The following is a 22894-nucleotide window of genomic DNA, read 5'->3' as shown; positions in this document are numbered from 1 at the left end:
ACCAAGTGGTTAAACAGTGTTATATGTGAAAAAATCATAGCATGAAAATACATTTTAGCAGCTTCTGGTGTCGGGTATTTGCGAATAAATCTAAAATTATTTAGTTGAATTTTTTTTGCAACAACTTGTTTTTGAAGCAGAGAGTTGAGTCTATGATGACACCAAGATATTTAAAACTGGAAACCACTTGTAACTTCTCCCCTGATACTTACATTTAATCTTGTTGAGAAACATCACTTGCTCTTTTTGTGAACGTTTTTTTTACATTAAGATGTAAGTAGGAATCTGCAAGCCACTTTGTGACGGCTTCCATTTCCTGTGTGAGTTTACAAGCAGCTTGTATGTATATGTATATATATTACTGTATCATCGGCATACGTCAGCTCCACTACATGCTGAAGGTAGATCATTGATGTATAAACTAAAGAGGACTGGACCTAGAATAGAGCCCTGAGGCACTCCAACATTACAACTGAGAACAGGTGACACCACATCCTTAATCTGTACACACTGATTTCTGTTGTCAGGGTGGGATTTGAACCAGCATAAAGCAGAAGAAGAAAAGTTACATTTTGCCATTTTTGTAAGAAGTATGTTGTTGTTTACTGTTTCTTAAATCGACAAACACAGCACAGACTGCACCCCCTTAGTTTAACTTTAATATTTTCAACAAGGAAACAATTGGAAGTTGTAGTAGAGTGATTTGCTCTGAAACCGGACTGCATGGGATGTAGGATAAAAGGACCGTCTTCAAGATGACTAATCAATTGTACTGCTACACATTTTTCTGTTACTTTTGACAATACAGTTGAGATACTTATGGGTCTGTAATTATTCATACAGCCGCTTTTAAGATAGGTGTAAGTATAGCTGATTTCCAGGCAGCAGGATACATCCTCTGATTAAAGTATGCATTATTGACCTTACAGACAGGATAGGAAAACGAGTCTATAACCCTCTTTAGGAGCATGGTGTCCATTCCAAAAACATCTGAAGCTTTTTGTGGGGAGCCTATCATTTCCAGTATGGCTGTTTCAGTGACGTTTGTTAGATTAAAAACTGGCCGTGTATCGACCACTGATAGTGGAATTGTAACCTCGGTAGGGGCATTTTGGATAACAGATTTTACTGAGTCAACAAAGTAGGTAATGGTGGCGATAGTTTTTGTGTCAGTGTTTTTGGCGTTTCCAGATTGCTGTAGTATTACCCTTGGCTTCACTAACCATTGTAACGGTCATGGGGCCTCCTGAAGTATCCCTGGTTACGGTCCTGGACCCTACCTGCTAACTCATTGTTGCACAAGAGAGGAAGCTAAATGCCATTGAATATTATAAAAAGGTAATGATGGAGTTGGGAGGAGAGGAGATTTGCCGTTCTCTAGGCTCTCTTGGAAAACATCAGGGGCCAAAGAGGAAGACGCTCAGTAGGGCTCCGGGGGCCATAAATCAGCTGCTGGTTACACAGCATTGGCAGGGCCAGGGGCCAAGGGCTAGGCTGGGCCTGTCACTCCAGACTCAAACCACCCACACACACACACACACTTGACACATACACTCTGACATATACTAATATACATATATGTATATGTGTATATATATATATATAAATTAATCTATGAATTATCAACTTTTTGTGATATATCACAAAAAAAAGGATAATTCATGGATAGTTTTCCATAATAATAATAATTTATCAATAAAAACACACATACACACACAGATAAAAAGGCCATGCCAGAGCATCTTCCGCCACGCCAAAAGAGACGCATCGTCTTTGTACCATAACTCATGTTATGTAACAGCCAACGCTTCAGAGACTTAACGCCTCATTTGAAACTATATTTTCTCTTGATTTCATGAGCAAAAGGGAATGCTGCCATTTTGCAGCCAAACCCCATGAATCAGAGCAGAAAGCAACCTGAGGCCTATATAGTACACTTCTGCACAGTCAAAGGCTATTATTCTTTCCAAGGCTTTTTTTTTTTTTTTTTTTTTACAAATGAACGCTTGAATTAGAAATATTTGCAAAGCCCCATTTTTTTAAGTCTGAATTCACCTAGAAAAACATTTGATTCAATAAACCAAAACAGAAGGAGAGTGGTTATTTGGTTTATTTTGCTCAAGCAACAAAATATTGATTCAGCATGTAATCCAGGATGAGGATGACAGGAAAAAAGCACAAGGAGAGGGAAAAGATCCAACAGGGGCTTTTAAATTATCCCAAAGTGCAGCGCAGTGTGACGTCCAGACAGCTATCCTCAGTTCTTCCCACAAAAGTATTTTTGTGTGGCAGCAGTAAGGGGGGGGGGGGGGACCTGCCGGGTGGCGGACCCTGGCCCCGGGTCCTGACGGACGACCCGTGAGAGGTAATAAAAATATCACAACCTCTGAGGCCCCTTAACCAAACAAAAAACACATCTGCAGTAAAGGGAACAGTAGTTCACAGTGGGAGGCTGCAATAAAGGCTGAGGGGCTATAAGTGCCACGGCATCCCACTTCCCACAAATGACTCCTGCGATACTATTGAATGTAATGGAATTGACTGGCAAGGAAGATGGATGCTCTCTGAAATGAGGGAGAAACCGAATGTGACACAACGCAGCGCCGTTATGATTTAGTGAAGCTGAAGGGCTGTGAAGTGAGCTTATCAGGCCTAGATAAAGAGAGACAGCCTCAGGAATGGAGGTTAATGTATTACACATGGCTCCCAGAGGCCTTTATCTGCTGTTTGACCTGGCTTGTCCCAAAATCTTTTCTTAGTAATGAAGCATCATCTTCAGCCTTTTTTTTTTTTTTGTTCTCTCTTTTCCTACCAGGATACATTTTTGGGAATGTGTCAGGGTGAGCTTATGAGGGCGTTGGTGTCGGGCTTTACAAGCTGTTAAGCCAGATGGACATATATTTAGCCGGCCACTCAAATGTATTGACAAGTGCAACGACGTGTTCCTCTGGGGGAGAGAGAGAGGGAGAGAGACAGAGGTGGCGGACTGGAGAAAGAGAAAGCAGGTAGAGACACAGGAAGATTAGCAGTGTAAATCAAGCGTAGCTGACAGCAAGCAATTTCTGAGGCCGATGACAGTTCTCCACAGGTGGAACTCCTGCCCCTCACCTTCACCGCTAAGTCAAACAACCCCCACACATCCCTCTAGTAGTCACTCATACAGTGTCTTCTGTGGACTCCTGCAGCCGTCAGCCAATCTCGATGTGACCCGGTTATGATTCAATTCTCCACCGTAGTCTGCTATTGAACTGATGTATGTATGAGCTGCTGTCATAAACGTTTACCCCCCCCCCCCCCCCCTTCTCTGAATGGTACGGCTCGCCTGTTTGACACATCCATCTCCTTGTCAGCGAGCGCCATGCTCTGACAGGCAAGGTGACAAAAGGCTGTAATCTCCCCGCTGCCGAGTGTGATTCAGGGACAGGGTGTGTCAGAAATACCTGCGGAAAGCCTCCCGGCCGCCAGGCTCGAGTGAGTGAGCGATGACGGGACGTTTCAGTGCACGAGCGTGAAACGCCTCTATCCGTGCCAAGACCGAGGAGGACAGGCCGGGAGGAAAGTGGAGCGAGGGCTTGAGTGAGATCTGCCAAGTGGACGTTCCTTTTGAACGTCTCCTCCGTCGGTGAGATGCTACAAAAAAGAGGATCCCGAAGTGTGAGTTTGTGTTGGATCTGTCGTGAGGCCACAAGAAGTCTGGTAGGCCTGCAGCTGCCGAGCAGAGGTGGTAGCCTCCTGACAGCTGAGCAAGCTGTGTGTGTGTGTGTGTGTGTGTGTGTGTGTGTGTGTGTGTGTGTGTGTGTGTGTGTGTGTGTGTGTGTGTGTGTGTGTGTGTGTGTGTGTGTGTGTGTGTGTGTGTGTGTGTGTGTGTGTGTGTGTGTGTGTGTGTCAGCATGCCGTAACACAGGCCAGGAAGGAGTGTTAAAGAAAAAGAAGAAAAAAAAGCCCAAAGACGGATTGTGTCTCTGATGAGATAGTAAGGAAGGAAGGGGAAGAGAAATGGGGTGTCAAATACAATAAGCCACGACTCCCCAGTTAGAGCCAATGGGGTTCATTACAGATTTAGACCTGCTTAATGGCAGCGCTCAAGTCTGCAGCATGCTCTTGGTATTTATTCAGCAGTGGCGTGGCCCGTCGGCGAGAACATAGAATTAAAATGACGGCACAATTTGGACTTCCTTGAACAAAGAAGAGTTATCTGAACAAGAAATATATGTGTTGGCTGCAACTAGTTCCCGTTTTATTTTCATTTACCTGCTGTGTGTTTGTTAACAGATTAGTAATTTATTGTGTAAAACAGCGTGTTTTCCCAGAGCCCAAGGCGATGATTTCAGCTCGCTTGTTTTGTCTCACCAACAGGCCGAAATTGGACATTTTAGGCTCACATGCTTTCCAGGTGAGAGTTTGTCCTCGTCGTTTCCATTCTAATGTCAGAGTATAATATATGACATGAACAGTCAGCTGAGCTCAGCACACACGGGGAGCAGGCAAAACGTTCCAACTCGGTCATTATGCTTTATCTAAAAAAACGATTTACGATGTCACAATTCCCTTAATAATATTCATTCACAATATTATCCCGACAACCATTGTTAAAAATGGGACTAAAACATACTGGTATCACTTTAAAAAAAACTAAAAATTAAGAAACAAATAGTTTTTATTGCATCACAGATGAGACTCACCTTTTTTAGTGAACATCCTTTTTAATGTGAAACAATCAAATAATCTTAGGTCTCCCTGCATAAATAAATGATGAATACATTTTGAATATATATTTTTTTTATATCCTCTATTTTTTAAACCAGCCTCTATTTTCATTCCTCTACCCTGATAGCGAGCCAGACAGATTTTTCAAGTCACTTATGTGATGAAATTGAGTGTTTTTATCGTGATATGCATAGAAAGCCTATATCCCAAACTGTATATGACTAAAACTAATATTACTCTCCAGCAACAACTACAATGATCAATTATTCACAAAAAATGATCAAAACATTGATACGTCTTTAAAATATCAAACAGTTAAAATACAGGTTACAGTTTTCCTGGTGTACTTTCAAATGTATTTTTGTCCAACTAACAATCCAACAATTATCCCATTTACAGAATGAAGAAGCAGAACCAGAGCATTTGTAATTTTCATTTGATAATCGTCTGTGATTACTTTTCTACTGAGCAACTTCATCAAATGAAATCACAGAATAAACACTGATCACTCGCAGCTTAGGAAACCAACGTGAGCACCATACATGTTTGATTATCGCGCCGCAAACCTTATTTTTTTCTCACCATTTTTCATTCTCGGACTGTAGAAAGTAAAAACAATTCGCCAGCCAGCTCTGCTGAATGACCATTACTACATCATTAGCCATTTACTGCTTACAATTGACCCTTTAATGAAACAAATGCCTTTTTCTGACACAAACTATGGAAAGCAAAACAAACAAAAACAGACACTTAAACCCATCATTATCAGGCCTCTAATGCAAACCAGATGCAGAGGTAGGAGCATACCAACTTCTTGAGGTAATAACAAGCTCCAAACAACCTTTCACCCCCTGACTTTCTGTGTATCAGTGTATCTGGCTTGTTTGGGCTAGCCAGCCACACACTCTCCTGCACTGGTGGAACCAGTGATGATGGTTTGCTCCAAAAAAATCCCATCACTGCTGAACCTAGCTTTCTCGCTCTGTTTTGATCAATGACATTCCTCTCTCTCTCTCTCTCTCTCTCTCTCTCTCTCTCTCTCTCTCTCTCTCTCTCTCTCTCTCTCTCCTGTGCATTCCACTTTATCCACTTGGGCTATGAGTACCTGGCTTATATCTTCCACATGCAGCTTGTGGATAGTTCCTGCCTTGAACAGCAGCATGCAGATAAATGCTCCTCCCATCCAAGGCCATTAGTCTCCCTAGACACAGCTTATGAAGTCAATTATACGCTGTCCAGTTTGATTTCAGCTCTCATATCCAGATGTTTGTGTCCCATCTACAGGTCCAGCAGAGATCCCTAGCCCACAGGAAGAGCACGTTCGCTCCCCAGGAATGCCAACCTCAGCCGGCCCTTTAGATAGTGATCTCTGCTGTCATTCATTATAATGTGTCAGAATGTTGCCCCTTTAAGAGAGATTGATACAGCCCACTGTAGATCACACAGAGAGGGAGCTGTGGCTAATCTTTAGCAGGCAGACGTTACTCTGGTGTATTTATCGGGTCTCTTCTCCCGCTGACCAGACCTTTCAGTGTGAATGTAATTCATCAGAGGCGCTTAAGGCAACAAGGCCTCTGCAAACAAGCGTTTCAGCGAGATGGTCTCTCTCATTCTTGCAAAGTGTGACAATGGTAACTGAAGCGCCGCTTCCAAGCGGGCCTCCCTAACTCCAAACCAAATAGTGGGACGCAGAGAGATCTGCTCGCGGCCCTCGTGCCGTAATGTTTTATGGCCGACGATTGAGTCCCGGGAGTCTCCAGCCAGGTTCAACAAGACATCCAGCCTCACACTAGGACCTCAGTCAGATCAGCTGATAGGCTCTCCCTGTCAGTGTTTGTGTTGGCCTCAGTTTGCTAGACGGCAGTGATTAATCGGTTTACAGACCTAATGAGTTTGTCTGATTAGCTTTGTCTTCTTTTTTGCGTGAGGAATGGTTTCATTACGTTTTGGGTTTTGCTGTCAATGACCACAAAGGAACTGCTACACTGTCCTCGCCTTTTGGGAGTATAATACATGTGAAGGTGGCTCATAACCTAAGATCCTTTTCCTTGTGGTTTTCCAGCTCCAGGACTGTGTGACGCTGGTCAACCCTGGCGTTTCCCAGCTGTGTACCAGGGGCGATGGTAAACTCCTGGCATCAGCGGGCTGGGACCATCGGGTCCGGGTGTTCGGGTGGAAGAAACTGCGACCACTGGCAGTGCTGCAGTACCACACTGACATGGTGCTCAGCGTGGACTTCTCTGACCACCAGGACCCCAAACAAAGACTGCTGGCTGCGGGATCAAAGGACCAGCGGATCAGCCTGTGGTCAATATACAACGAGGGAGGGGAGTCTGGATGAGCCAAGAGCTCTGGGAGGATATGTGGACTTTAAATCAACACTTTCTACTGATGTTGGTGTGACCAGTAGCCAGGAATTCAGTAATAGTCCGGGGGACAAATGGCCTGTTTGCAATATATTTTGCTACTTGTCTCTTGATATTGCCAAACATTATTGATTTGTGGATGCATTGTCCATCAATAACAATAGCTAATTGATTGTTTTTATCATAACTCATGTCCAAATTCTGACCACCGTTCTCACCCAGACGGCAACCTCCGGTTCTGAAAAGTGAAGCCAAGTTGAAGTGCCTTAAACTTGCATTCTCTCTACTGGCCATCAGGGGGCGACACCTCTGGTTGCATTAAGAAGTCTGATAGCATGGAATTCGATCAAGAAAATCACCTACTTCTCTCTTGATGTATTATGTCAGTAAACATTGTAAACATGAGTTTATGGTCTCAATCTCTAGTTTCAAGTCTTCTTCAATCCAGCATGATGTTCAAATTATGGTCCATCCAGGTACCGGTGTAGTTGCTGTATTTCCGTCCTGGGGCCCAAAAAAATCTTTGTCCATTGAGTCTCACTAAACCTCCAACCGGCTGGTGGCATTAGACAGCAAATGGTTTGTTCATTGACCCGCTTGCCATAAAAACCAGCGAGCAACTGAACGCAGGAAGTCCGAGTAATTAACTAAGTCGAGAAAAGAAATGGAGAAAGAAAGCAACGCCTTTTGACAGAAGAACAACGCAGGGAAATTTGAGATTGAAAGAGCATGGAACTGATTGGCTGGACATCGCAATTAGACAGCAGTGCCAAGACTGGGTATACGTGGTCTTTTTCAAGGGCCAAAAAAAGTGTCCATCAGTTTGTGATGAAGCTAATGTGACTTAAGACTGCGTCCTGCTACAGGACGGAAATTAGAAATAACACCCGTCACACGCCGTCACTCCATCAGACCTCACTCAACCTTCACTGACTTTCTGTGAACTCGTGTGAACTGAAGTGACATTAGTAACTTGGTGAGCAGCTTACGTTTACAGACTCATCGTTGGGGACTGCAGAAAAAAAAAAATAAGATAAGAATTTTCATTATTGGGATAATCATAAATATTGCTTAAAAAAGGCTTTTATCTTACTCTCACCAAAAATGATGGGGACTAACAAAAGATGTTTTATCTGTGACGCAATAAAAAATATTTGTTTCTAAACAAGATGTTCAGTGCTTCCAGTATGTTTTAAGAATATGTCAAAGATGATTATCGGGATAATATTGTTAATGATAATTATTTTGCCAGGATAATCAGACGTTAAATGTTCCCATGCCTCGTCATACTATTGTTTACTACAAATCCAAATGCCATTTCTCAAACGGTGGCCGTGCATATCCAACATTGAAATATCTGATAATAGTTCATTAGGAATTCTGCTGACTGCTTCAGTTTGCCCGGGCCTTTTGTGATGCTCCCTGCAGCTATGTGACTGTTGACTTATCTGATAGGAGATTTGCTCCAGTGCACCTGAATTTGAGGTATACGACGCACCTGAGCAGCTATGTAATCTTGTGTTGTTCTAGCAGGTCTTAGGTTAACACACAGGCCCCTCCAGCCTGACCTGGGCTGTGTTTGTCAAACAAGGTTAATCACAGCAGGAGCATAAAAAACAGAGGGCTGTTGGTTTAGTGGAGGTGCTGGTCTGCAGATGCTCGCCTTGGTCACCATTATCTGTTCATGAGTTGAATTTCTTACGTCTTAGTTCATCGCAAAGATCCGAAACAGAAGAATTTGTAAAAAGTAAAAAAAAAGATAAATCTTTTCATATTCTCTGTCAATTAGCAGCGTCTGCATTTTCAAATAAGAACATGGTTACCTTCTACATTTACTTTACATGTCATGCCAAATACAGATGTCTTTTTAAGAGGCGGACGTTTATCATGAACAAGGCCAGGGGTCTTGTTGTGAAAGTCCCAGAGAAAATAGAGAGGTGTTGTTTTTCTGTCCACTGTCTCTAATAATATCTCTGTGAGTCAATGAGCAGCATGGGAGCTCATGAGGCCGGGGGCCGCGGGGCCGGGGCTTCAAACGCTCCGCGCTCTGCTTCATGAAGTCTTTGTCTCCTGGGATGAGCCCGAGTTTAGAAGCTCATCACGCTGTACAGGAAAGGCCTGAGAAATCAAAGAGCCAGAGCAGCGTAATGGTCACAAGCATTAGTGAACAGAGGACAGACAAGGACATAACGGCCTGCTGGGACGCTACTGTCATTGAAAAAAATACATGGAATAAGATTTTTTTTCCCGTCCTGTTTTAACGGCTTGTTTTCTTTGTTCCCCGCTGAGCTCCGGCTTCCTCACCCTCCTGTTGGCTTTGAACAAACACTGGAGGTGGCGTTGGCCAGCTTCCGTCCATTCTCTGATAAATCAAATGGCGGGTCCATTGGTGCTGATGTCTTCTGAATAGAGCAGACGGCCACCCGACCGGCCGGAGAAGTGCCTGGTGGCTCGGCGGTGCAGCTCGTAAATCACCTCATAATGGGTCATTTAGGAAGTCGATAAATGGACACGGAGACCGTCTGCACAATAGGCCCTGTGCCTCACTTATCACCTGGCGTGTGTCTCCCTCGGCCTTCAAGGTCAGAGGTCAGCCTGACTTTGTGATAGGACATAATCCCTGTGTGTGTGTGTGTGTGTGGGGGGGGGGGCTTTGGATGTATTCCTGGGCATGTAAGATGTCACATTATTTAGAAAATGGTGAAAAAGCACCAGAAATTGTCTGGTTGTATTTATTGTTCTAAATGTGATTTATTCCAAATGGATTTTGTGTTTTGATGTTCTGCATCAAATGTCCATCACATCATCCTCCTCATATATTTTTTATATGAGGCCGTCCAGGGGGGGATGTTAAACACATGTTCTTTTGTACAGGCGGAGGTCTCTGATTGGTTTACCCGCCGTGTTTTGAATAACTGTCCCCAGATACGGCCGGCGGGGAGGCGAGCCGAGGCTCGGCAGCAGAAATGTACACAGAGGCGAAGCGGAGGAATCGAGGCCGTGATAGGCCTGTCACAACAGATGTTCCAGATGCAGCGGAGTGTCAAATGATGCCTCGGGTCGCATTATCATCCATCCTCTGCCTCTTCATACTTCACTGGCGAGTCCTCTGGCACCGTAGTCTCCCGGAGCCGGAGACATATGGGCACGTGAGTGTGACTCAGCAGGTTGTGAAATGAAGGGTTCACTGAAACGTCGTAGCTTTAAAATGGCCTCGGCCTGTTGAAAGCATGCCGTGGTCTATTAAGGGTGCGTGTGCGGAAATGTCATGTGGGAAACGTTTGCCAGGACAAGCACCACACTGACTATACTGGTTGGTATTAAGGTGCAATCCCTTGTAATTCCTCCAGCCGGCACAATTTCTCTGATTGCCATTTTGATTTTTAATAAATCATGTTTAGTATGTAATCTGTAACCAATAAACTATAACGTAAAAAAAATAAGAAAGAAAGGTAATGCCTGTGTTCCTTATTTCTGCGAGGCTCTTACTCTCAGACTGCAGGTCAGGTCTTCCAACATGAGGGAGGCCTCAGGCTTCAATGTCAAGTCTACCAGACTGATGCAGGCTGCACCAGGGTCAGCCTTATTACAGGCCGGAGGAGAGCCGTTTCATTGGTTAACAGTGCAGGTGGTGAGAGGAACTGAGAAGGCCGCGATATATCAAGTAGAAGCACTCTACTACCAATGTGAGATACTTGAGTACATTTAGTGATACTTTACACTTAAGATCCATGGGATCGATATATTCTTGTTTCAAATGACTTCATACAGAAGTTTAGGATTTGACATTCACTATAAATGTATGGAATATAATGCTAATAACCCAATGTGTTTTTTTGAATTATAATAGTTTTGATACATTAAGTTGCTAATAATATGTTCACTTAAGCAGAGGTGGGAGGTATGAAGTCCAAATACTGTACAGCAGGATTTTCAGGTATATTTGAACTTTACTTGAGTATTTATGTTGGACTTTTGGACTTTTACAAAACAGGCGTGTTCCTTTAGTTTGAATGCATTTGAGAGAAATTACGTGTTATTTATTTTCTAATTCATTTAGTGAGAGTGAGCCTTGCAAAAAAAAAATAATAATAATACAACTGACCGTCGTTTCCTTTCTGACTTGAGGTCACACTTGTCCTCGTTGTCTCTGATGTTTCCTCCGTGGTGTCAAACCTATAATTAGTGCTCATATCGCCTTTTGACCCTTCTTCCCCCGCGTGCTACCTTGTACCCCCCTCCTCGCGCAGATAAATCCAGTATCGTCTCGCGGTGCTTCCGGACTTCCTCGGCCCCTGCAGGCCGGCGTCGCTGCGCAGCAGGCGGCTTCCTGAGCGGGCTGGACGGCGGTACGCGCGGAGCTCTGTAGCGCAACGTGATTAAAACCGCTGATTTTAGATATTAATGGTCAATAGTGAGAGAACTGTTGGTAATGCTTCCTAATTGTAAAGAAGCCTAAGAACTTTAGTCGCTGCGCGACGATAAAAACATCCTCCGAGCCATTAGTCCGCAGAGTGGAAACGTTATTTAACCTCTGACACCTTTACAAGCATTAAACCGTCGGAGGTCGCGCGCCCTCGGGCATCCTTTCCCCTGCTCGGCCTCGATGGAGCCGGCTTCAAGGAGGAACACGTACACGGTCGGAATGAATCATCGGCTGAACCCTGACAACAAAGCGTTCCTATAGAGATGGAAGTGGTGACGTTCCTAAAACATCAGCCGACTGTCCCATTAAATATGACCGATGCATCCTTTCGGGGAGACGGGAAATGTAGGCCGAAATGCTGCCCTTTTCTCCCCAGTTTGCATCACATTGGTTCTTATATTTATTCTTTGAAAACACATAATTTCACAATTTAGATAAAAAAAATGTTTTAATATAATATAATAAAATAAATAATAATACAATTAAAGCCTATTACAATTCCAATATGTCTTATACTATTCCAATTTCTTAACATGATTATCATCCTCTAATGATTTTGAGCACTTACTGTTTTTTAATGGAAAATCTTCAGTTTCACTGCTTAAATATGTTGAATGACCTCAAATGTGACTCATTAATCAGTGGCAGACATTAGCAGAACATTGCAGCTGCTTCACTCGGTTAATCCAAAGTACAGAGGAAGTGTGTGTAGAAGAAGGAAGTATGGCCGATGAGTGCATTTATGTTTTTTGCAGATTTCAGCACTCTAGTACGGTCTAATGTTTAGACAGCCTCCAAGTCCTTCCAATGACCGCCGGAGCAGCGGACTGCTCAACCAATTCTATAGTGCAAATCCGGTTGCAGAAACTAAAACTATTTTTCATATTTCTACCCTCCCCCTTCAACTGTGAACTGTGCAACGGCTTTGAATGGAAGATCTGCTCAAAGACGGTGTTTTTTTTATGAATTACAAGAATTTAATGTTTATTTTACAGATACAGAACAGTCATTCTGCTTCATTTATTTACTTTGAATTGCTGCAAGTCAGTGCCATGGTACAAGCTTCTCAGAGCGGCTCAAGATGTTCAAAAAAATCTAATTGTGTATTTTTTTTTCCTCAAACAAAACATTTGGGTGCGTTTCGACACCCTCTCTGATGAGCTCAACATGCAAACATCTCGTCTACCTAGAAGGTTGATGGACTATATAACATATGGCTTTTTTGAAAGCAATAATAACGAGGCAAATCAAAAAGTGCATCCAACACAAAAAAAAAAAAAATTCAATTCCAGTCTGTGATCAAAGGTATTGTCTGTGTGAAGGAGAGGTCCCTCATGTCTCCTTTGCCGGCTCAATGTCTGCCCCGCTCAGGTAGGAGGTGCCCTGGTGTGGAGCTATTGCCATTCAGGTTCAAAGGTCAAAGACGACCTCTTCAAGGACTCAGAGCAGGTGCCCGTGTTTAACGCAAAGATGCATTTCCTTTAAATAAATAGGGCAGGGTTTATCCAGCAGAGTGTCCCGTGAACGCACCCCGCAGGTTGCGTAAGCATCAACAGACAGGACCGTGTGGCCTTTCCTGCCCGTTTCCATTCCCACAGCTCAGAGCGCCGTCAGCCCTGCACAGCAGCCATTATCTGGGCCCGTAGTCATAGTTAGAGGGCCCGCTGGTGGCTGAGTACATGTTCGCTGTGGCCGGGTTCATGTGGTGGTGGTACGTGTGTCCTCTGATACTGGGTATAGGGTAGGGGGACGGCCTGCTCTTGGCTCCCAGGTAGTGTTCATAGGTCGTGGGGTACTTGTAAGGGTGGTGGTGCAGGGTGTCCGGGGGTAGACTGTGGGGGTCCGGGCGAAGGTCGTGGGGAGGACTGGGTCGGCCGCTGGTGAGCGAGACGCCGTGGAGGCCTCCCGGGACAGGCAAGGCAGGGCTGAGGACCCGGGACATGAGTTGGTGAGCCGGGTCAGCGTGCATGGGCGTGCCGCTGGGGTCTCTGTCGTACTCCCGCCGGCTGTCTTCTGTGCAAGAAGAGAAGGAGAGCAGTCAGAACCAGCCAACGTGTACCAGCAGCCTGCGCCAAACTACAGACTGTGACAGTTTATGAAAGCTCATACTGATACAATTGAACGATACAAGGAGAAAAACAAGAACTTGAACGTGGTGAAGTTTCATTTTTGGAATAATCGTGAATATCATTATGAATGGCTTGAAAAAAATCACTATCAGACGAGTGAAAAATACAGCCTGACTTAAAAACAACAACAACAAAAAGTCTCTTTTAAAATGTATGCAGGGAGATTTATGATTATTATTTTAAATTGTTTGATTATTCGTTTTTCACAAAAATGGATGTTCACTAAAATAAAGAAATGTTCACTCTGTGATGCAAATAAAAAATATTAGTTTACTCACAAATTATAAAGTAATTCCAGCGTGTTTTAGTGGCATTTTTAAGAGTTTTTAGCATATTTTGAAGGTTATCGGGATAATGTTTCTTCATTATTTTGGACAGGATAATCGTGGCATGATATTTTCATATTCAGTTATATAACAGTATAAGCACCTCTATTATGTTGGCAGTGGATGACATTGACTGGTCGGTATTTGCTGTTTAATTAAAAGTATGATACTGAAGTTAAGGATACAGAATGAAGAGAAATGAGGTGAAATATGGCAGGAACTGAAATAAGCACCTTTCCTTTTAAAGCTAGAACGTGACGTGACTGCATGTTTGAGCTTTGAAGTGAAAAGAAAAAAGAAAAGAGGGAGCTGCAGACCTTTCTCTGTGCCGTTCTGCTGAGGGGGAGATGACATTGGGTTTCTTGTTCTGGCGAAGGCACTCATGATTGGCAGCGAGCCCGGCCTGTGAGTTCTGGGCCTGCAGCGGAGAATGGATTCAGTTACATGCTCATTTAATGAACGTCAAAAGGCACAGTTTCTTTATTGTACATTAAAAATGATGAATGCACATTTGAAGAGTTTACACTGTTGCATGTAATGAGCATGTGCACATTGACAGCCCCCCCCCCCCCCCCCCAACCAATTTCATCAAAAACAACTCCCATAAACTTCATAATCGGTTTGGTTAATGCTCATGAGAAGAAAAAAAGAAAGAGCAGAGGAAGGGCTTTGCAGAGCTGGATGAGCAGCATTTGGAGAGAGTCTACCAGATGGGTGAGGTTGACTCTATTGTTACAGTTACAGAGTGTCTGGTAATTTGTCAGTGACAGAAAAGCACGGTCGATTGATGATCCAACAATATCCAGTCATTCCTAAACGTCACGTGTGTCAAACTGCACCCATCTGGCACCATGCGAGATAACCAAACAGCCAAGCTATTTTTGCAAACGATCTCTCGCTCTGTTTTTTTTTTTTTTTACATCGTGTGGACGCATGCCAATAAGACTCACCAGTCCTCCGGGTCGCAGTCTCTGAAGCCCTTCGCGAAGGGGTTGCTGGCGATCTTCAGCTGTGTGATCTAGAACCAGAGCACATCATCACATGTCACTGTTTCTGTGAGGACTTGGAGGATATTTCAAATGGAAAACAATAAATAAATCACATTTCCAAACACACTGCTGTCTTTAATAAAACATGTGCCCGAGCGGCTGCAGCACCGCATCATATCCGTCCGCTGTTATTTTAAACACAAGCGAATTCACACAAGTGCCATTATCTCGCTATGTAATATTCCCCTCTGAGCTATTTTGCAACATTTTACAGCTGCGTCTCATTTGCAGCTTCCCATACGCACTAATCATAAGTCATTCATAATCATAACTTTACGGGCTACATTTCTCATCATCACCATCATCATCATTACAGCGTTTCAAACGAAATGCTAATTGGTGTCGTTTTGTGTCCGCTTCATGAGTCACGTTGTGAAGAGCAACAACAGTGGAAGCGGCTTCAAGTGTATAAAAAATAATTTCTCTAACATTTATGTCATATCCACTTAGCAGCGCGCGCTCCCTCGCGGGAATATCACCATCGCAATAACGCACTCAATTGCTGATCGGACCCGACTTTTATTCCAAGCTCTCACTCGTTACGGGGTCGCACTGAATAACCGCCGCGTGCGCTGACCCGGGGCCCGATGGGGACAGCGCGGGACCCGATGGGGACAGCGCGGGGCCCGATGGGGACAGCGCGGGGCCACACGGAGACATTACGCACGGGTTTGCGCACAAGATGGACACGCAAAGAGGTTATAATATGATTGGCGGTGACCCATCGATGTGGTTTCAGGTCCAGGTCCACCTCTGGAGGGCCTTACCCTGTGGTTCTGGTACGCTGTGACCGCCGTGAAGCGGGTCTCCTCGAAAACGAACGTTTTGTAATTCTCCTCGGCGTACTTCTCGCTGTCCTTGCGGGGATCCACGTAGACCACGTGGAACCGGGGCTGGTAGCGGTGCATGGAGTTCAAAATGATCTGGAAAAAAAAGAATAGCAGAGGATTCATCAGCATTAGGAACTCTCGGTCGCGTCGTTTTATTACAATAAATATCAACACGTTTGAGCGAATTAATAGATAAATAATGGATGGATAAAATCGAATAAAATTATGATTTAATAAAATATCTTACAGACCAAACGACGTATAGTTTAGTGACTCACATCATATTAAACATTAAACAGCCATATCTAATATGAATTTGTGGATTTAAATAAAGCAGCGGCCATTTAAATAGTGATATTAAATGCAGACATTTCTTTATTCCGTATTAAATGCGCAGATTTGTGATCGGCGCCGTGTAAAACTACGACATTCACCATTTATTTATAAATATTAAGTACAGTTCTCATGTACACACTTCAGCATGGAGCAGTAAAATATGATATTCATATTTGCACCCAGCAGCCGTGACTCAAACACACAGAAAAGCCCCGAACTCGGAAGATCTTTTCTTCTTGACTTCAGCTAACGCAACACAGAGACGAGGGACGGAGCGGGACATCGGGAGGCTGGAATCATTTCCAGCGGGGAAATGTTCCACTTCCTCGCCGTCACTTCTGGAGCAAAGCCCGATGAGCGGGGCCAATTTTCCGTGGAGCGCAAATAGCTGTTGGCAACCTTTGACTATTAGTCAAAAAAATATCAAAGCGTATTATTGCTGCTAAATAACTCGGATTAATCTACGTGAGGGCGAAAACAACCGCAGGAGCTCCAGTCGTCATCTTTCTGTTGGGACTCATTGCGTCTAAATGGTGTTTACAGCTAAATCAGCTTATAGTATTTTATGTGTTTGCCTCTGGAGGTGATCTGTTCTATCATCGCTGTTTATTTCATCATTGCTTCGCAGATGCAACTGTGTGTGTGCTTTAATGCATGTTCACTCACATGGCCGTTGTCATCCAGCAGGTTGTTGGTGAGTTTGAGTTTATCAAACGAGACGATCTGCTTCATCCACTGGGCGCCTTTGGCCGGGGAGTCCGGGTGGTAGTGGACCCGGCCCGGTGTGGCGGGGTCCGCCTTGCCGGCAACCAGCCACGATGAGCTGTGGAAGGCATACCTGGGGGGGGGGGGGGGGTCATTAGACACACGATTAACACAACTCACCTAGTGCGCTGTAGATATGAGAGGCATAAAACGGAGGCAATTATAAAACAGGCCTCTTGCTTCTTTCAGGGGATCTGATGAGCCTCCGTTAAAGTGCAATATTCATAATCATAAGTGCAATATTCATTCTTCTTGTGCAATATAGTTTATCAAGTATTTCATATGTATTTTTGTATATCTATACATCTGTATCAGCGTTATCAATATTTCCCGATTATTGTAGACATTTTTTTTCTATATATCCTGTATTCGTGGACATGTTTTAGGTTGTGTGTGTGTGTGTGTGTGTGTTCATCTTGTGCCCGGGGTTACCTGTAACGCTTGTCGTCCACGGGCAGGAAGTCCATCAGCAGCATGTAGTCCGCCATGGGGTCCATCCCGAAGATCTTCACTTGGAACGTCGGAAACATTCTCCTGGTTCACAAACACCAAACACACGTTGTCACATCCGTCGGCTTTAAAACGGCACGTTTAGTTCTTCTGTCTGACATTTAAAAACCGGATTATCCGTGTGTGCGCATGTGTGCGCGCGCGTGAACGGTGGTGTTTGAATTATCTGGAATCAGGCAAACTGGTTTGCTAAACTACTTCTTTCCCTAGAAGGACACGCTTGTTTGCAGACAGACGGGGAAGCAGCGCGAGGACAGCCCGCGCGTCCCCGGATCAAACTCCCTCATCCGACCGCAGCGGCGCGCTTTGAGCTCCGATTTAGCAAGACGCTCGTACTCGTCCTCTGCTGTTGTGATGACCTGCTGGCACATGAAGGGCCAACACACGCAGTGGAAACACCTACTCACGCATTATTTGGAAGGCGAGGTGTGGCGCAAGACCTTGACATTTTTATAGGATTGTTTTATAGGAAGACAAATACAACAGGGAACATTCATAATCAGCGACCTCTATTCCAACAACCACGTATCTGCTTTACATGGAGGTTGACTCGCTTATCAGACGTCTTGCCTCCAAACATCTGTTTTACGGCCCGGCACCTCGGTCACGAGAACCTCGGCTGGAAGTTGAGTAATCCGCCGAGTCAGTGAAAGGGATCCTTAAAATCAACGCTCAATTAACATCAGTGTTGTGGCTAGATGAGGCTGAAGGAGCTCCTAAAGTGCTCCGCTGCAGATCTGTTTCTCCTGTCAGGCGGCGCGGAGGGAAGCAACCCAAGCCTGCTTTCAGGATTAAATCAATTATATATGCTGCCTCTTTCTATTAGCCGAGCACGCAATAACGCCGCACGCGTATGCGCCATATATCCAACAGCATGCTGAATAGTGGAACATTTTATTGGATCCGCACAAAGGTCAGAGGTCAACGCCTCATAGATCACACGAGTTTTAATTAAAATAAAATGACAGCTGAATATTTTGATTTCTTTATTGGTCCTATTTGTTGTCTGTGTGTGTGTTTTTTTTATTTTGTATTATTAAAAACCAAATCAAAACCAGCGTTCGTGTAATTTGTGTATGCCAAACGGATTGTTGTGATACGGACGGGAGCAGGCAGACGCTGCTATGATGAGGAAATAAGAAAAGTGTAAACACGTGTCGAATAAAAACACGTTCATAAAAACAGCACACAGCGTGTTGCAGCGGCCTTAACAGCAGCGCTCAGACTGAAGGAAAGCAGCCGAGGGAGTCTTACGGGCTCTATAAAACCTTAGTGTTTACAGCTGACACACTCACACACACACACGCGCACACACACACACGCAGGCCTCTGTGAAACCTCTTCAGCATCAGATGTGAATAGATTTCATAAAGCCGATGCACACAAAGACGGTTTAATTAATATAATCTGTTCAATAATTGAATTCTATTCATATATATTTCGCATAGAAATACACATATATAGGGGTTTACGCGCGAGAAGCAATCTGATGCTTTCTGTTGTAATGAAACAATCGTTTTAAATCATTGGAAGTAAGAAACAACAACTAACATTTGAACAGAGAATAATCAGGAACAAAAGTATTCATTAAGAACTTCAGAAGAAGAAGAAAAATATATAAAGTAATGTATCGATATATATTTATATAAATTAATTTGTGTGTGTGTATATATATATATATATATATATATATATATATATATATATATATATATATATATATATATAATTACTTTATATATTTATAATTACTTTATATGTTTTCTTCTTCTTCTGAAGTGCTTAATGAATATTGTTTTCCTGATGTGTGTGTGTATTATGGAACTCCTTTAGTGTATAGGCTATATACTTACAATGATTTCAATTTGAAATAAAAGACGATCTCAATGGACACAATGGATCCGGCTGATTTGTGTCATCGGCATAAAATGTGCAAAACATTTACATGTATATTCTTTTTATGTAAAAATGTGTTTTGGTGCTCTTCCGGGGCCGGATATGGAGTATTCCTATATTTATTAACTGATCACGTCCAGGTGGACGGAGTGCTGGTGCTCACCTGCCCGCCTTGGTGACGATCATCTCCGTGCCCAGCTGGTTAAACTCGTCCCATAAAGCCTTCATCTCCAGCTGCACGTTGATGTTGGCCACTTTGGGGTTCTTCTTCACGGCCGACTTGCCGTTCGGCGTGGAGTTGGCGGACGACGACGAGCAGTTGGGAGTCCCGCCGTCGCTCGGCGGGGCCTGGCCCGGGTTCGAGCCCGGGTAGTTGTAGTTGTGCTGGGCGGCCGGGCACGGCTCGAAGTGGGCCTCATGTTGGCTGTAGGGGTCCCCGGGGGACGGGGAGAGGTGGTAGCCCCCCGGCGTGTTGAGGCTGCTCAGGCTGCTCGTCGTGAAGGCTGCAACATCGCAAAAATGGGACAGCTGCGTCAGCCACGGACTGGATATGGCTGAAATCATCCCAAAAAAGGTGGATTTTACTATCAACACGCCGTGCACTCAGAGTCGGTTAGAACACAAGACAGGGAACAACAAGAAGCCGAGCTCCAGATGGAGATGCCACACACACACGCGCCCCTTTCGGTTTCAAAGTGTCCGTCTCGGCTGCTCAATAATCCCTGAGGTCGCATCCGCTGCTGCCGGCATGCTACAGACTGCCTGATCTAAAGGATCCGAATAGTGACGAAATGTGTCCACACACGCAAACAACAAAAAGAAAAGTAAGAAAAAACAAGTGCGCAGAACCTGTGAAGTATTCGCAGACGCACGCGTGGAGTGCGCGTAAATGCGTGTTTGCTTGTTGGAGCGGCCTCTGCTACTGCAGTGTGTCGCGCTGCGAGCCGGCCTCCTCTCTTATCTGACGCAGAGGGCCTCCCCTTTGCGATAAAACCGGTTCTTATTTCTATTTAGATAAGGAACTGCAGGTAATGCGCCTTTTCCTCGCCTAGGGACGAGACTGATTGACGGAGAAGTGCGCCCCTTTTTTAAAAGGGCTTTCCGGCACCATTTAAATGTGGATGAGGGTATCGCCCACATCACCCCGTTGGCAAACAATGGAGGACCTGGCAGATTGGAGCGTAACGTTAAACGCTTTACAAGGTAAACACTCATCGATTTGCATGAACAAACAAACAGGCGGCAGGTGACGGTTTCTTTCTCCTTATTGGACACATATAGATGCGCGCGGGGGGGGGGGGGTTACGCGCCCCCGCCGTCCGAGCTGGTTTATTATGATCTGTTTTGTTGTTTTTTAGCAGAACGCGCAGGGTGCCCGGGTATATGTCATCTGTCCGAGTTAAAGTTGACTTTCTAGGGTTTGGTTTCGGGAACTTTTTCCCAACTTTAGCTGCTTTGTATGCAGACTTCTCCTCCCTGGTGCTGATTCTACTAGATTTGCACTATTTTTCACAGTAGGCCACAACTGTGTATGTATGTGTGTGTGTGTGTGTGTGTGTGTGTGTGTGTGTGTGTGTGTGTGTGTGTGTGTGTGTGTGTGTGTGTTTACAATAATTGCAATCATGCATTCAAACATATGTCGTCTTGCCTCTTGGTGTTTTGTAATCGCGCGTCTTAAACCCACACCAACACAGTGATTTACCTTCCATTTCCCGGGTGACAGTGCTGTAGTGCATTTTAAAGCAGCTGCGGCTGTGCTGGTCTGGCTTGTCCAGGCCGGCGCTCTGTTTGTCAAACGCCGCGTTTCCTGCTTTCTCTGCGGCCGAAATCAGAGAGGCAATACTGAAAGCGTTCGCCTTTGGAGAGAGGGGCGCGCCGTCGTCCATAGGCGAGGGATCCAGTCGCTTGAGAAGTCGTCCTTTCCTCCTCCTCCTCCGCTTTCCAAACGCGCAGAAAGCAGGAGAAGGCTGCGCACAATGGAGAGGAACATGCGCCAAAGTAGGGTTTTTTCACATTCCGCGACCGGCGCTCCGTTTGGGGGCGCAGAGTCCGGGAGAGACCGTTCCCTCAAAGTATTCCCACCGCGAAAAATAAAGCGCTCTGCCGTCAGAACATAGTTCATCCGCACAAAGTCGAGAGAGAGAACTTCCCTCGCGTCTCCTCCGGGCGGTGGCGGGGTGGTGTCATCTGAGTGCTGCCTTGAGGAGACGCGACGACTGCTACGAGAATGTCAAAGATCCACGCCTCCCCTCCTGCACCACAACGAGAGAGAGAGAGAGAGAGAGAGAGGGAGAGTGAGAGAGAGAGAAAAAAAAGCCTCCGCGCTCTTTGCACTGGATGTTTTATTCCATAAATTGCGCGTGTCAGTTCATTTGAATTAAACTCCAACGTCACTGCGATGTCCGGCTTCAGAGCGCGCTGCTCTTCCAGTAAATCATGGGCCTACAGTGTGTTTGCATGTGTGAGCTGTCCGAGCCCCGGATAGAGAGGCTGCTGTGGCTCCCGGCCCGAGCTGCTCTGGAACTGCACGCGCTGCAGCGCGAGACTAAACGTTGAGTGTGTAGTTTTCATTAAATATGATTGGGGGTAAAACCCAGTGGACAGCAGTTAATTCACATTGTTTAGTTCAGTTCCACATGTGTTGGTTGTTTTGTGAGTCAAGTAAGAATATTACATCCAAGAAACATAAAGAAAATATAGATCCAAGACAGGGAATGGAGTTGAAGTATGATAACTTTATTTAAGGAATGATTCACTGGACATTCAGGTGACATAAATAGTAGACTTGTATACTTATTTATTCAAAAATATATATGTTGCTCAATGTTACGCGCTTTTATCTGGCATGTAGCTTGTCAGCTTCGCATCTTGCTGCTGCAGAGTTACGCGGAGAAAAGCGCCCTCGGTAGTCGGTAAACACAGAGGACAAACACACGTGGCACTTCAACCCGGAGCTGGACTTGACCTCTCCGCCACCATCGCATGGTTGCCTCTCAGCTTATCGAGCTGCAAGCTTTTAATGTGGAGAAACCAAAGATGTGTTTGCTGCGCGGAGAGCGGATAGTCTCATTTACACTGAATTAAGCGTGAAGGCAGCGGCGGGGTTCTAATGGGATCAAGCAGTTAGTGGATTAACCCGAGGCTATTTGTTTTGGATGTTTCTCCGCGGGAGGGTGCGAGCATAAATAAACTACTGCAATATGTTGTTCAAATATTTAGAGAGAGATATTAGACACATTTATCAATAATTATTCAATAAAAGATATTACGCATGGCTGAGTTAAAGCCAGTGTGTGTGTGTGTGTGTGTGTGTGTGTGTGTGTGTGTGTGTGTATATATATATATATATATATATATATATATATATATATATATATATATATATATATATATATATATATATATATATATATATATATATAAATCAGATAACATTTTAATCAGATATGATGCCATCGATACCTACTCACTTCATCATTGCCAAGTCGGAAGCCTCCTTTGGTAAGACTCAGGTGATAACAGACAGAATACAGGCGCAGATGAAAATGGGAAGA

The 22894-nt window shown here is 44.5% G+C and overlaps 2 protein-coding genes across 5 annotated transcripts in view; one reads left to right on the top strand and one right to left on the bottom strand.

Annotated features, from left to right (window-relative positions):
- The window catches only part of gnb1l (guanine nucleotide binding protein (G protein), beta polypeptide 1-like), a 30630-nt gene extending 20909 nt beyond the window's left edge, over positions 1-9721 (top strand). Inside the window, exon 7 of one of the 2 annotated variants that reach the window (XM_084024160.1) lies at positions 6770-9721. In XM_084024160.1, the coding sequence (XP_083880286.1) occupies positions 6770-7048 (279 nt within the window). In that variant the 3' untranslated portion in view covers positions 7049-9721. The remainder of the gene's footprint in view (positions 1-6769) is intronic. The other variant, XM_084024159.1, reaches the window with a different exon arrangement.
- A 2732-nt stretch (positions 9722-12453) lies between these two features.
- tbx1 (T-box transcription factor 1) lies at positions 12454-21554 on the bottom strand. Of its 3 annotated transcripts, none has more exons than XM_084024152.1 (8): positions 21043-21554; positions 19504-19894; positions 17367-17468; positions 16836-17007; positions 15771-15926; positions 14905-14972; positions 14272-14372; positions 12454-13509 (listed from the first exon to the last, which is right to left on the bottom strand). In XM_084024152.1, the coding sequence occupies exons 1-8, from the start codon at positions 21224-21226 to the stop codon at positions 13130-13132; spliced, it is 1554 nt and encodes a 517-aa protein (XP_083880278.1). In that variant the 5' UTR covers positions 21227-21554; the 3' UTR covers positions 12454-13129. The 3 variants fall into 3 exon arrangements, with proteins under 3 accessions (XP_083880278.1, XP_083880277.1, XP_083880279.1); XM_084024151.1 differs by having other exon boundaries at positions 12454-13512; positions 21043-21552; XM_084024153.1 differs by having other exon boundaries at positions 12454-13512; positions 19504-19843; positions 21043-21551.
- Positions 21555-22894: the final 1340 nt, after the last annotated feature.

The sequence above is a fragment of the Eutrigla gurnardus genome (genome assembly GCF_963514095.1).
Source record: "Eutrigla gurnardus genome assembly, chromosome: 13".
Taxonomy (NCBI): domain Eukaryota; kingdom Metazoa; phylum Chordata; class Actinopteri; order Perciformes; family Triglidae; genus Eutrigla; species Eutrigla gurnardus.
The sequence above is the reverse complement of the archived record's forward strand: the minus strand, read 5'-3'. Positions and strand labels throughout refer to the sequence as shown.

Coding starts and splice junctions, on each gene's coding strand:
- tbx1 (XM_084024151.1), bottom strand. CDS start 21,226: ATGGACGACGGCGCGCCCCTCTCTCCAAAGGCGAACGCTTTCAGTATT. Junction 17,469..19,503: donor ATCGTCACCAAGGCGGGCAG/GTGAGCACCAGC, acceptor TTTGTGAACCAG/GAGAATGTTTCCGACGTTCC. Junction 14,973..15,770: donor CAGCGTACCAGAACCACAGG/GTAAGGCCCTCC, acceptor CTCTGGTTCTAG/ATCACACAGCTGAAGATCGC.